General features: G+C 37.8%; 1 protein-coding gene across 3 annotated transcripts in view; it reads left to right on the top strand.

The window, feature by feature from the left end:
• rap1gap2a (RAP1 GTPase activating protein 2a) overlaps positions 1-15,471 on the top strand; it is a 77,546-nt gene that overhangs the window by 32,792 nt on the left and 29,283 nt on the right. The window contains exon 1 of one of the 3 annotated variants that reach the window (XM_088011776.1): positions 963-1,654. The exons of the other annotated variants lie outside the window; for them this stretch is intronic. Within the exon in view, the coding sequence (XP_087867902.1) occupies positions 1,521-1,654 (134 nt within the window). The 5' untranslated portion in view covers positions 963-1,520. Of the gene's footprint in view, positions 1-962; positions 1,655-15,471 lie in introns of those variants that run through there. 3 annotated transcript variants of the gene reach the window in all.

Genomic DNA, 15,471 nt, shown 5'->3' with positions numbered 1-15,471 from the left:
GAAATTTTCTTAAAAAAAAAAAGAAAAAGCATGTCTCATATTCCTTCCACTTCATAATTTGTATTATACTTCAGAATTATACATCGCTATGAGTTTGCTTATCATGCATCATTCCAATAAAATACACAGAGGCTTGTTGTTGAAAACGACGACGTTTTTGTACATCACTGAGTGCCCAAATGCTCCTTTAATGAAACAGCCACAGATCCAAAACAATAAATACAACACCACCAGAAAAAGGAAGGTGTGAAGGCGATATTTGCAAAATAACATTAATGCAGACAGTCGGCCATTCACTCCCTCATCCATAATTAGTCAGTTGGTTTGCTGGGAGAAGAGTAAGAACAGGTGGCCGCAGACGGAGAAAGAACACTTAAGATCAATATATTCTCGGAAGATGACTGCGTTCGCTTTGTTTACTGAAGTGAAATGACTGAAAAGGAAACTACCTCAGGCTGGTTGCGGGGAATGGATATTTTATGGAAGGAAAATTTGGCAAACATGAAAAAAGTAATAATAAAGAGGAACTGAAGGAGCAAAAACACGGGGGAGCCATTTCTTCATTTTGCAGCACGGTAGCATTTAAAATAGATTGCTCAGCATTGTTCTTTTAAAAATTTCCATTGTGCTTAGCAACGACTGCGTGGCAGATGAACCTTTTTGGATTCAGATTTTAAACTACGGGATGTTTGTAAGATTGTGTACGGGTGGAGAGTCTCAGATAGATGGGGACACGCAGGCTTTTGAAAAACACAAAATAAAGTGTGTATAGAACAAGGTCAGAGAGATTGATGTAAAATTATTAACCAAGTCAGAACAAGGACAGGGAGGAGCAGAAGGAGGCATTGAGGAGTGCAGAGGAGGAGCACGAGGAGGAACCTTCTCCGTCTCCAGCCTATGAGATTTAGCAGGGAGGAGCCTGGATGACGGGAAGGAGGGAGCGGGGAGGCAGCAGACAAAGAGGGAGAAGAAGCGGAACATGTTAGGAGAAGGAGGGAGAGGTGGGAAGGCAGAGGTAGGCAGACAGAGAGAGATGCTGTTGTACAGTGAGAGCGTCAGCGAGCCTGCAACTCTTCATCCTCTCATCAGGGAACGGGATATGTTGTGGAGCAGTGATGAACAGATTCACCGCAGAGGCGGAAAATGCAGATAGGAGTTCACCTTGAGCTGGAGTCCAACTGTGCCTCATTGGACCTTTGGGACTACAACTAACCCTCTTTAATCAGACAAATAAGAGCAAGTGGGATTTAATTAGACCTGACAGCCTGCCAAAAGAAAAGGGACCTCAGCTTCAGTAACTTCTGGACTACAGCTGTCTGTAGAGGCCAGAATTCAAACAGGTTTGTGCTTTGGCAGAGGACAGTCACAGCTGTCTCCATGTAGACTGTGATATCCATCCACCGCTCACCCTGGAACCCCACAAAGCCAAGCAGGTCCCGCGGCTCCGGACCCCTGGAGCCGGCCTGACCTTGGACCAGCTGTCGCCCGAACCCCTCTTGGAACCAGCAGAAGCGTCCGGCATGTCTCAGAGCAGAGGGCGGTACCACAACAAGAAAGCCGGCATCCGGGCCGCCGTGATCCTGATCGGGCTCCTTCACAAATACCGCAAAGCCAAGGAGAGGGAGAAAGAAAGAGAGAGAGAGGAGGGCGAAGGGTGGGTTAAAGTTTGTGTAGTTATGCTAAAAACTTTGCTACTTCTGAACGTCTTTGCTGTCCTGGAGACATGCGGCACGTCAAGCATCCTTGTAGCTCAGTGAGCTTGCATCTGCAGTTTTATTATATGTCCATTTAGTAAAAGTGATTTTTTTTTTTTATTCAGTGTACATGCCGTTGACCAGATTCAATTCTTGTATCTGGGTCAGTGCAAATGACACACTAAGAAGAACGAGAGGGAGAGCTATTGAAGAGTCTAGGTGAATGGAGATTTGCACTGAGTGCTTTTCAAGAGCAAACAAGAGAGACTGAAAGGAATAAGAACAGAGAGAGAAAGAGAGGAACATTACAAACAAAACGTGCTGCTACTCTTTCTAGTTCTCTGTGCCATAAGGCCAGAGCAATTTCTGTTTGTTTCTTAGTACTTGTTGATGATTATGTTGCTGCTAATGTTGCTGCCTTGTCCCTTCAGTACTGATGCAACATGAGGTCAATAGCCAACTACAGAACAGAGCAGAGAAACTATTCAGGGCTATATTAGTACCTCCCACTGGATCAGGTTGGTCGAACTAAAGGAATAGTAAATATGAGAACTTGATAGCTTGCTTCCTCTAAATGTACATGCGCTTGGAGGAAGCAAAGGGGTTTTCCCTTCTTGCTCTCGAGCAGCATGGATCAGCTTGCTGCTAATACTGCACGTAGTCAATTAGACCCCTGAGAATATCCCACCTGGTAACAAACGGTGCTTAAGGACTGGCAGGGTCGAGACCCCAGCCCTCCCCCTCCTTGGTGTCTGTAAACCTGTTTGCCTTGGCTAATATTTGCACCAACTCGTGCGTGGTTAAACTGGAACCTGAGGAGGGCTTTTGCAGACTGAACATTGAGTATGGTCATGGTGCCGGACACACGTAATCGCTTGGATGATGTGTAGGTCATGTGCAGCTGTAGCAGTCAACGCACGCTGATGCTTTGTTTTCATAACTTGGACTAAAATAGTGCTGCTTCAAAATAGACTGCAACTCACTTTGCAAATAGCACTAAGTGTACGTCATCTGAGTCAGTGTGTGTTTTCATGTAATGTAATAAAGGTGCTGTAAAATTAACTTCGCAAGGCGAGGATGGATAACGGAGCATGCAAATCGGGAATTAGCCTCAGACATCCTGGACATGACAAGTTTGTTCTTTGTTTATGCCGATTCTTAAGCACTGTAAACTCATTACAGCTTGATACATTCTTATTGTTAAAGATGCAGCCAGAACTTTTGAGGCTAATTTCTGATTGACTGGCTTTATTGATTTAGATTTGAGCCAAATCTAAATGGTCTTTAGCAACTATAATGGAACATTTATTTTAAATAGATCCAACATGTTCCAAATGTTTTTTTTTTTGGACTGCAATTGTTTTATCTAAGACAGAACAGTACTAACATCACCGCTGGTCAAATAATGTAATTAGTTGATTGTTACAGTTAGAATAATGACTAAGATTTTGATTTTGATGCATATGTAAAGCAAGAGAGCGCAAACGAGACTCTTGGCTGGCGTTCCATTTCAAGTCATGGACCGTTTTTAAAGCGGTTTCTTAAAATAGGACAAAGTGAGGATTAATTTTTACTTCAGTCACAATAATTGAGATGAAATGTCGAAATAAAATTATTCCTAGTTAAAAATTAAATAAAAGATGTCTGCTATTAGATTATTACTAATAGAAAGGATATTTGTTAGACAGAATTGGGTTTATTTATCTCAAAGTCTTCAAGTCCTTGAGAAAACTTGGTTGTTCATTCTGAGTTTAAACAATTTAATTCCAGATTCCTCAGGTGTCACTTCTTACCAGAAAGAAAAGCTTTTCTATATGAATTTATGTTTTAAAAATCCCGTTTAGTGAGTAAATGGTAAAAGGACCACAGAGGGAATCTACTCCATACAATCAAGAAGGATAAAACGGAGTAACTTTACGGCTCTCCAATGGGCCTTCTTATTATCAGCTGGAAGTCTCTCTCTCACAGCAGAAGAGCGTTGTTGTCAGTGTATAATGATAGATGCTATTATGGAGTTCATTGATCAAAATAGATGAAATTTGTTTATTTTTTGTTGTTTTTCGTTGTCTGGCTACTCGTTGGCGTATATCCAACAGACAATCATCTGCTTCTGGACAATGGTCGGTGTTTGGGTTAATAGCTGAATGCAATTTAAACATGTCAATGAACTGAGGCTCCTTGAATCTCCGAATATTTTACAATATTTTAATACCACAGGGTAAAATAAACCCGAGAGCAACAGGGCGCTGCCAAAAAAGTGATTGCAAGGACAACGAAGCCAGTGGGGGGCCTCCCTCAAATGGATAAATGTAGTTATGCCTGTAGGCTAAAGCTGTCTGTGGATTTAACAATGCTGCTTTGTTTGTCAAACATGCACAAAAGCACACACAAGAACAGGAATGTTTCACATTCTACGTGTTACAGCCCCGTGTCAAGCGACAAGCGGGGAAATCCTGTCAGGACGGCAGCAGTAGCCTGAAGCTCAATACTCTAAAGCTGTCATGGCTGTTAATGCGGTTGTGTCACAAGATAGTCTCCCCACAATGGCCTACAATTTTAAGGTGTCTTTTTCTGAAGTGCTGGTGAATATGTGCATGATTGCATCCTTTCAGATCCCAAATATCCATCAACAGGAGACCATCTGCTGTTGGAGGATATTTGCTGTATTTAAGGCAATTATTCGTCATGCGAATAGAAGGAAGACAGGATTACAGACTGTTATTGGGCGTTTGGAAATAAGGCTAAGCTGCCTAAATTGTCACTAAACAGTGATTTATTTAGGTCTTGACTTTTTATCATTGCGAAGTAAAAATAACATTCTTATGGTTCAACAACAGAGGCAGTATTAGTTTTCACTGTGCTCCTCTTACTCTGATACAGTAAGATATATACTCTTACTGAGCTGATACAGATGTTTGCCCTCCATTAAGTTGAGCAAGTTGAGCCCTGTTGCTTGTATTAGGGTGTTTATATGAGCCTCTGTGCATTAATGCCCTCTGTAACTCATTTATCTCCTGCTACAGAGCCAGCATGACTGTTTTTATGTTGCTGTGTATCTCCAATAGTGCACTGCTGTCAACGAACAGTCTGATTTTAAAAGCCTCCATTTTATAAAAAACATATGCAGCTATGGCTCAAATATTATGTTGATTTCTACTGGTTTGATTCAACATTCAAGCATCTTAGCAATGCTAGATTTATTAAAAATAAACATAATTCATTCATAGATGCATTCTATTTGTTCTAATGTTTTCAAACAACAGAAAGCATAGTGAGTTCTTTACTTTGGAGGCAATAAAAGTATATTTTGCAAGTCTGTGTAATGTTATGCTGATGACCACTGTATATTTTCAACATACTGACAGAAAGAAATCAAGAAATTAAACTCTTACCGCCTAATAAAACATATTTCTAAAGCTGAAATGGGTCTTTTCAGAAAGTTTTAACAAACTGTGTGTGAACTATGAAGATTTAAAGTTTGGGTCTTCATTTGTACCTGTAGTCTTTTCCTTGATTCTTCATTCGAAAGGGAATTACAAGATTTCGTTGTATGATATCTTGCCCTACTGAGCTACAATAAATCTTCTCAAAGTCTGTCTCATGAAGCAAAGTACAGGGCAGGTGATGCAAACTAAAAGCACACACCTTCATGCCATTGAACCAGACCCTATATTTTTATCTTGACAGCTTGAGACTAAATCGTTGTGAGGAAATTGTTCTTGAGGTGCACTGTTGTGTTGACAGAGTAGCAAAAACCTTTGGCAAGCCAGCCATTTAACACTCTTTGGGTGTGAACAAGTAAAAAAAAAAACTAAAAAAACTATAGTGACAGATAAGATAAATACAAATGCTTGCTAACCATTAGCTGTTTACAGTTAGCAGGACAATTAGCATTGGTTTTATAACCTTCTGTCACCCAACACCTGAGACTTTTACTCGGTTTTTCTTTTGAATTTAATTATCCCTTGTTCAAAACCTGGAATGCTGAAATACAATGCATGTTAGTTGGTTTCACCAAGCCTTTCGTAATAGTGAAAAGAACTTCAGGTTTTGCAGACTGACCTTTCGGTTTTCTGTGGAAATATCTTGTTACCCCACAGATTGCCTTCACTCTGTCTGCTAAGTTAAGCTGGCTCCAGCCTTATTTACTCAGGCTTTACTGTACAAACATTACAATGATATCAATATTTTCATCTCATTCTCCCAGAGACAACAAAAGCTGTATTGTGTTCTTTTAAATGTCAAACGGTTACTTTAAAACTGAAAAGGGTAATACATTCACAAAACTGGAATTTTTTTAGTAACTAAACAAAGCTAGAAATTAAAAAAAAATCAAAACTGTTGTACATTAGATATGTGTCATTATGCAGTAAGAGCTAGTTTTAACAGAAAGGCCCACAACATATGTGGTGGAGTAGACTTAGACCACACAGACTGACTTCAATAATGACTTAATGTCAGGATGTTGCAAATTCTTTACCTTGATACTGCAAGCAAACAGAAAAGGCAGGAGTATTGATTTTTGAAAAGTCATCACTGGTTAAATCATTAAGGGTAAGCGAGCTAATGAGAAAAAAAAAACAACCCAAAAACACTTATACATCTGGTTGACAGCTCTTGATATGGAGCATAGAAATCATCAAGCACAAATTGAGTATCATCTCCCTTAAAAGTGTAAGCAACACTTTAGCACCGTTCAATTGTTTTCAACATTCAACAGCATTAACAGGCTGCAGGATACTCAGTGTTGCAAATAAAATACATTTAACTGAGTCCTATGTTGGGCATGTGGCCGCTGAAAGGCTTTGGGCTGAACAGCTAACAAAGGTAATTACACCAGCAGCTGGTCACAGCTGAAAACCATTACAGATAACCTTCCTGGCTTTTCTTGGCACATAGAGTCATACATTACAGCCTGCCAGTAAGTGGTCCGTTGAGAAATAATAGTCACACTCCCACAAAAAAACAATGAATGAGATATCTGCTTACATTTATGCTTAACTTTAGAAGTGCAGGTTTAATAATTAGAGTCAAATAGGCAAGTTCCTTCAGTTCTGAGCAAAGTAAAGGTTAGATATTTCAGAAAAAAATAAAAAATAAAGACAGAGATCGTGGAGTAGGTTTAGTTTTTGATGCAACCAAAGCAGTAACAGGCCATTCGTCAATTTCTATTCCGTTTCATATGACCTATATGTTGCAATTTTCACTCCTTTCTTCTGAACAGCAAACCATACACCCATTGCAAATTTTGATTTGAAATTATTATCTAGTAAGTTTGATTCTGATCAACAAAAATGAACATTTTCAAAAGTTACCAGTACAAAAAGAGTACAAATAAAGAAGTTTTTTTATTTACACTCTCATTAAAAAGAGCACAACAAAAAATTTTCAACCCTTGTCAATCAGCAATGGAAAAGTCAACAACCCAACACTCCTTATTTTGCTGACAAGCATATTCCTATGTTTCTGTTGGAATTTTGGCAAATTATCTTTGGGGATGATCTCTAAGTATTTAACCTTGGAAAGCCCGGTTGCCGTCTTTAACTTCAATGATTATCAGATTCAAAACTGGCCCTCTCTAAAACGTTATTACTTCCACTCAGAACAAACATAGTGGTCAAATTAAATGGTTATTTTAAATGATAACATTTTTATGTATGCCATTTCCTGGAACCTTAGATACAGTTATAAAAAATCTGCCCAATAAATATACCTGAAAGCTTGGGTAGGAAAGAATGAAGAACAAAGTTAAAAAATGGCAATGTAACAAATGTACTTGGCATTCATTTTTATGTATGCCATTTCCTGAAACCTTAGATACAAATACAAAATGTCCCCAATACATATACCTGAAAGCTTGGGTAAGACAGAATAAAGAACAGTTACACAATGGCAAAATAACAAATGTACTTGAACCTTAAAGAAAACGTTTAACATACTATTAACCTAAGTTAAATAAAACTTTTATATGGCGAGGGCTTTAACAATAGAGTCTTTAACAGACAAAGCTGGAGCAGGAAAGGAGAGGGAGAAATTACAACCTTTACAGAAAGAACGCATAGAGATCAGACATCAGAGAGTTGAATCAGTGTGTTGACTTGAATAATTGATAATGGCCAGCATTAACCTTTGTTGTTAAAACAATAACTGAAATTCAGTGTCTTGAAAAGCCAAAAACATTTGGTCTCTTTGTCTTCAAAAAAGCCTTCAAAGGCAAACAGGATTTTAATAAACATAGAAGAAAGGATTTTTTAAAATCATATTAGTTCTTAGAATTAGATAAATATATTTTCTGTTGAACAACCACACATCACTTAACGGGTTGTGATTTTTATTTTTATTTTTTAAGCACAGCCATTTAAAACAGGAAAATATTTTATTTTAAAAATGATTACTAGAAGAGTTATACTAATGAAATGCATTTGAATATTTGATCACAGCTGAGTGTGAAAAGGTTTCGGCCGTAAACTGGTCTTAGACACGTAGCTGTCAACTCGCGAAAGACATTTTCATTATCCATCACGGCAGTAGTAGTTGATGCCTGTTAGTCTGGGAAAAATTTTATAGCTGTTTTTTTCTTTATTTCTAGATTATATTAATGTACAGTGAGATGGGTTATCCACCACCAGAAAGCATCCGAGACCATCCCTGGTCTTCCCAGGAGTCAACCCTGCAAGTTCAACCTAAGTTCAGACCATGTATTACTGCCAAACACTGAACAGCTACTTCTGAGATTTTATTTGCCTCTGTGGGCATTTCCAAATGTCAAAGTTCAATATGGTACCTTTTATAAATAGACAAGCACATTTGGCATGTTTGCAAGGTTTGCTAGGAGAAAGGCTTGGCCGTCTTGTAGACGTTTGCTGTAAGAGTTTGAATAGAAGTATCGAAATCCCAAAATGTTGGCACAATGACTGCAAGTAAAGATTTGTTGCATAATAGCTGTTAAATACTGAAGCAACAATGGGAGTTAGTGAGCAGTTTTCAATTAATGATATTGTATTTCATCCATACGGATTCAGAATTTCAAGTTGAACTTTGTTGATTAAATTATGGTGTGGCGTAACATTCAATAATATTTTGTTTTATTGTCTCTTGTATATTCAACCTAGGTTTTGGTAAATCTGCTTTCAATTTTAGCAAGTATACTCTTGGAGTCCCCAGCAAATATTTTTCACATTTAAACTACTGTTTGTTTATTGCATGGTCACTCAGTTTGTGAGAATGGCCTGATGTAGGCAGATTTACACATGTAGTATGCTAGCATTTAAAAGCTCACTTAAAAGCAGATTAAACCAATTAATTAATTGAGTTTGTTTCAATTTGTCCCTTAATTTGTTTTACAAAGTTCTGTTAAAGCATCATTTCAGTCTCTTAGAGTATTTTCCTCCCTGGGTATAGTTGCTTTTTCATGGCTGGATAGTTATTGTTTTGTCCAGTGCAATACATAAATACAATTTGTCCTAATGTCAACATTTCTTTTTCCATCTCTCTTAAAATATAGCTCTTCTAGCTGAGAGGAAAAATGAGTTGGCCTTTGAAAAATGTGTTGTTTTTTTTTTCCATTAAATCCTGTGGAATACTTTAGGTAATTACATTTGACGAAGCATTGAACAAAAATAACCTGTAAGGAAAATGAGCTTCAGATGATGTCTTAGAAACAACTCTTCGCTAATGCTTTTCTTCTCCACCTTTCACAGTTTTTCCCTCTTTCTTCCACATGCTGTCAAACTCTCCTCTTCCTGCCGTTTAACACAGTCTCACTTGATCACTGAGTCATGTATTTCCAGCCCTCCGTCTTCCTTCTCTTTTCTTTCTGAGCACTCCATCAGTTTAAACTGCATATTGCTTCTCCTGAGCATTTCTTTCCTTCTTGTGACTACATAAACTCCACACACATTTTTCTCACACCTGTTTGTGCAAACACGTGTGCCTATAATGCACAAGCTTGCCGGGCGTGACATGTTATTGTCTTTAACAAGTGCCCAGAGACCCACCCGAGACATTCCTATTTACCCGGCTCTGCACATGGGATTGAGAAGGCTATATTTAGGCTGTAGAGATTCATTTATTCTCCCTCACTCACTCTGTGGTCTTCTCCCTTTCACTCTTGTCTTCCATTCATTCTGTTCTCTTCCCTGTCCGTCTCCAGATTGTTCTCTTTTTTTCTTTTGTCCAAGACCGTTCCGTTCTGGTGTGGCTATCCAGCGCATAGTGCAGTAGCGCTAGTTGATAAGTGAGAGATCTATTGTCATTTGACAGACGCATAACTTTTTTTTTCCCTTTTACTCCAGTTGTTGAAAACAAGTGTGAGACTAAAAAAAATAGAGGTAGGGGGAATCCAGGAAAATGAATGGGATTAGACAAGATTTATGATATTTCCACTGATATGACAAAGAAAATGACAATACCAGACATTTTTATACACTCATCCAACACCATCCCTGAGGACAAGAACGTCTGCCTGCTTTGTTGAAATGTTTTAATCTATATCTGACGATGGTCCACTGCGTCAAAAGAGATCATCACACATCTGGGCCATCAAGAACCTAGGGTTCATCTGAAGCAGCGAAGTTAATGATACGAAGCACAATATTTTAGGACAAATGGTTTCTCAACTTTAACCAAGAGCATCGGGTTGAACCAAACATGGCACACTTGCTGTTGTGCATCCATGTCATACATTTTTAGAATGCATTTAAAATATTATTTTTTCCATGTGAATGTACAAAATCTATTCATATAAACTGTTGTTTCCACTGATTCCATAATTTCCAATTTGTGCAGCCAGTTCTTGTTTTTGAGTCCCTCAAACTTGGTGTGTGATTATTCCACTCCACAGTGGTTCAAATGCTCCTTTACTGCCCCCAAAATTCAGATATAGTTGATTCACGGCAAGCAGAGCTGTGTTGCTCGCTTTAGATCAATGGTGGACTATTTCCCCAGTTTGCTAATTATCTATGCACCTCTTTTCCTTTTCAGCCCAAACGGAATGACATTTCTTTCCAAGAGGCAGGGTTTGCTTTTGTTATTTAAAATGAGCTGACATTCAAGTGTTCGCCACATTACCTACAAGGCTGCATGTTAATACATTCTCTGATTGCACCCATCTATAGAAAATACATGTAAATGTCTATCTGTTGTTTCTTGGCTTCATTTTTGCGTCCAGACAGAAACATTTCCAAGGTAAGGCAAAAGCTGCACTGTCTAATCTTCTACAAGTTCATAGTATTTTATTGTAATGTTTGGATGTTAAATCCAAAGCCACAGGCAGAGTGCCTGTACATGTGTTGTAGTTGAAGGGGATTTCACCTGTTTGTCATTCTAAAAGTCAGCCAAAGGCAGTAATTCTGTCTGCAATATTTTACATTACTTTATTATACAGGCTAAGCCACTTTGTCTTTGTATAACTTTGCATCTTTCACAGGAAGAAATCAGAAAAGATCAAAGTTTAAGTTAATCTGCTTAACTTTACATACACTGCCTCCCAGTATTGACTCTTTCTTTACCTATTGCACATGTATTTTGTGCACAGCAACAAAAAGGCTGCAAGTTATGTTGAAACAGTTGACATTTCTCTGCAAGTGTTGCTGCTTCACCTTCAAGCTCAAATTGGTGAAGAGGAGGATTTTTACCCAGCTTTTCTGAGTCTGGGATTCTGTGACAAGGCAAATACTTATGTTAACACAATATAGCCAAAGAATGATATAGTTCAAATGATAAATTATTTCCAAAATAACCAATATGCTCTGATGTCTCGCATCGCAGAAAGTAACTGGGATCCTTCTGCTCTGTAAACAATACAGGGGAATCTCTGCTTTTTAGAAACTGTGACAGTTTGTAAAAAACAATTCATGTGACTAAACTAAAATGTCTCCATCAACAAATCTCTTCAAGGCAAGGAAGGTGAAAAAAAGGAAACTACTTTAGCATGTTCATTTTAGCTTTTTTGTACACAAATCTTTCATATGCAAAGAAGTTAGCCAGTTTCTGGGAAAAAAAGAGATGAAACAAATTGGCAAAGTGAAATGAAATAGATCCACCTTGGCTGTTGATTCATTGGAAGTCTTGATGTTTAAATGTTGAAATTGGCATCGATTGTAGAAAAGCCCTTAAAAGTTAACCTGAAATAATACTCTTTCATCCAGATGTTTATTTCAAAACTGATATATTTTCACTTAGCTGAAGATAAAAAAAGTTCTACTGCTACCTAACAGTTTATGGCCCGGTGTCCTGATAAGATAAATTAGATGAGAGAGAAGTCTTGTGGCATTTTCAAATGATGGTTTCTGTTTTAAGCGATGGGCAGGAGATAAAGGTACAAAAAAAACTGGAGCAGCAAGATAGATGAAGAGTGTGACACACAGATGTCCTACGATGAAATCTGAACGGGTGAAGACGAGGAAGCTATCGAGCAGAAATGAATGAATTATCACAGTCACAGATCACAAGCAAGCATAAAAGCAACAGGAGATCCGAGCGTCGGTGACATTTTATCATGAAACTCATCAGCGTCGAGAATAATATTTCTTCTTGAAAAGTTTGTAACAAATTAAACTGGGAGTTGGGTCCCAGTTTAATTTCATTTCTGGTTTTAAAATATAGACTCTGGAAATGATATGCACTATTTTTTCCACGCTAAACAAACAATGTAATATCCTGATTAGATATCAGATTTAATGATTAAATTATAAGAGCATTCGATCACGACAGAAGTTAGTGTAAAATAGATGGAAACTGAAGAATCTCCCCATATTAACAGGGCCATGCATATTCTTCTTTTCAAATCACTTAAGTTCAGTCAAATTGGACACCATTTTTCAAATTGTGCCACTTTAATCTGAGTTGTATATGTTCAAGGTCATTGTCCTGGTCAAGGTAAACATCCAGCTTAAATCTCAGGTCTTAAAATGATTTCAGTCTACATTGCCAATAGTTGCCTTGTCATCAGATCAGATTAAAATGCAAAAGGTTCTGTAGGAATAACACGTAATTTTCCTTCCATTGTCTTAACAGTATATCTGCCACTGGACTGGGTTAAAAATCCTTCTAGGAAACGAAAAAGTATTTGTGAAAATGGATGATTGTTAGTCACATCCCCCAGGGGTCAGTATTAGGTCCTAAACTAGTTGTGCTGTATACCAATGATATCTGGAACATATCGAACTCAATGACATTTTTTTAAAGGACAGTAGTATGTTGTACTCAAGGGAGGATTTAATTTTTTTTTCACAATATTTGCAATAAAAGACACAAATTCTGATGTAAATGTAAAAATAAATTATGCAATAACAAAAGATTTCATTAAAAAAGTTGTTTAGAGGAGACAATACATATGCAATTAATTAACCAATAAACCATTTGGAGACTACATGTAATATACATGTGCTAAGATATTTGAATGTTTAAAAAATAAGACCTGTTTTACTGTGGTATCCTTCACTCTTTTTGAAATAACTGGAATAAAAGGAAATGTCGTGCAAAACATTTCTGGAACCATTATTGAAAATACAGAAAAATAGTATTAAAATATTATGAAAACATTTTTCATTTTGTCAGTGGAAGTAAACTGTGGGATCATTTGGTGTAAAAACTTAAATTTAGCTACGCAGAGACTGACTAGTTAGTAGATCTTGTAAGTGAACTTGTAACACTGGGTTGTGTTTGTATAATGTTCATACTATATATATCAGTATGTGGATGTTTACATAGTGAATAGAGTCTATGGATTGATCCGTTTACATTATACCACTGAACTGTTAGGCAGAAAACAAAAATCTGTATTTTTTTTTTGCAATCAATATTTTCCATTATATGTAGTTTTACAGTTGCTTCCTCTCTAATGTCCAAAATAAATCAGTTGATATTCGGATTGTTTCGGCTTGTTTGGTTTCACTGCTGTTCATTTCATAAGGGAATATAATGATGCCGAGCCTCTTCCCACAGGAAAAAAGCATCGACTTACATTGGCTCCTAATGATTGCTCTGTTGTTGACCTCTCTGACCCTTGGGCTCTCCTGTTGGACAGACAGATACGTACATCTTTTTTTAACTCTTTGCGTGGAGTATGTTTTAATATCGACAGACTGACTTAAATAAAAAAGATGGAAGTGGAAGAAGAAGACGGAGCAGAAAGAGGTTTTAATTCAATCTGATGGATGGAAGTTATTAAAACTGATCCAACAGGGTTGCTATGTTTATTTTCAAGCTTCTATGTTTGCAGATGTAAACTGCTGGCACGGTTCATCAAGTATATGTTATCCTTTCTGTAAGACGGGTTCGTAGCCTCTAGTCTAACTTAATTAAGCACAGTCACGTTAAACCGTGGGTGTCAGATTTTATGCGCACCTGCTGTAACAGCAGCCTCAGTGAGTGCTTATCAAACCCACAGCTGTCATGTCTAATAAATGATATTGCAGTGGCCTCTGCTGTGTGATGCTATTTTTTTTTATTACCAGACCTCTCTGCTCCGACCAGGTCTGCACACTCCGTGCCTTTCTAATTTTCTCCGTCTACAATTACTGTTGGATTAACTCCATTAGAGAAACAATCACTGGCGTAATTGGCCAATCAGCTTGAGGATCAGCGTCTCCGTGAAGTTTCATTATAAATATTAGGTTTAGCTGAAAACTGGGCCAAACAGTGAGCTCCTAATAACAGAAGCCAGAATGTCATCATTCTGCCCATGTCCTCTCTCCTTTATCTTTTTATCCTTTCTCTGTCATCCGGATTTCCTTTTCATGCCTTTATCTCTTCTTCCTGAGCCTGGTCAGTCATGTGAGCATGCATGGAGGTCTCATTTTGTTGCTTTATGTCTCTTTTTTTCACCCCATTTGCCCCTCCAAGCTGATCCCGGATGTTTCATTAGTCAAATCTTATCTTAAAAGTCAAACTGACTTATGATCAGACATGAGTTTCTGTCTCTCTTTCTGTAATTTTTTTTTTTTTTTTTGCCTGAAAGGCTCCCACATAAGCACACTTTTATATACTCTTGCATCTCATTATTAGATAAACATAATCTGGGAATAGATGTAATTACTGCTGAATAAACTTTAATTAAGCAGCAGCACATGCAAACAGGATTATGTGGATGTGGCTGTGCAATAGAAGTACGTCTTGTACTCGCCATATGAATGAGGAGAATTATGCAGTATTTCCTGTTGTCGCTGCAGGTTTGCAATTATTAAATCTGAAAGAGTCTGGAGAACATAAGAACATGAATATGTTAAGAAACTTAAAGTCTGGGATAGATTCCTCTGTTCTCAGAAGAGCACCCTAACTGAGAGATTCACAAACGCCACCCCAGCTTCAGTGTTTTGCCCATGGCCTGTTTTCTGCGTGCAGTAATGCAATTTCGTGGCGGCGGCAGCATTTTGCATTGGCAGAGAATTTCCTGCCACACCTTATCTGCGTCAGCTGGTTGTGAGAGGGCTGAATGTGACACGGTCATTTTATGTTCCAGCCCAGGTTTTTTTTACTGAATTTGGATAATCTCTTTCAGATTTACAAAATATTCGTCAGAACAAAATGTTGGATAGAAAGAATTTCAGAACGAGCTGTAAAGGATTTGTCACTTTTTTTGTTTCCTTTTGTCCTAACAGGCAGACGGCACATAGTCTGAGCCTTTCTAAGAACATCTGACTGGTCATCAAAGTATTACTCTGCCCAGACAGGCTACTCGCTACTAATAATTTGTAAAGTACTCATACCTCTATAATTTTAAATCCAGTTATTTGACTTTTAATTCAGTGCGATTTAGAAGTTCCGTGTAATAAAA

Source organism: Poecilia mexicana, unplaced genomic scaffold (genome assembly GCF_051168715.1).
Source record: "Poecilia mexicana isolate PSO_F unplaced genomic scaffold, ASM5116871v1 scaffold_13, whole genome shotgun sequence".
NCBI classification, from domain to species: domain Eukaryota; kingdom Metazoa; phylum Chordata; class Actinopteri; order Cyprinodontiformes; family Poeciliidae; genus Poecilia; species Poecilia mexicana.
The sequence above is the reverse complement of the archived record's forward strand: the minus strand, read 5'-3'. Positions and strand labels throughout refer to the sequence as shown.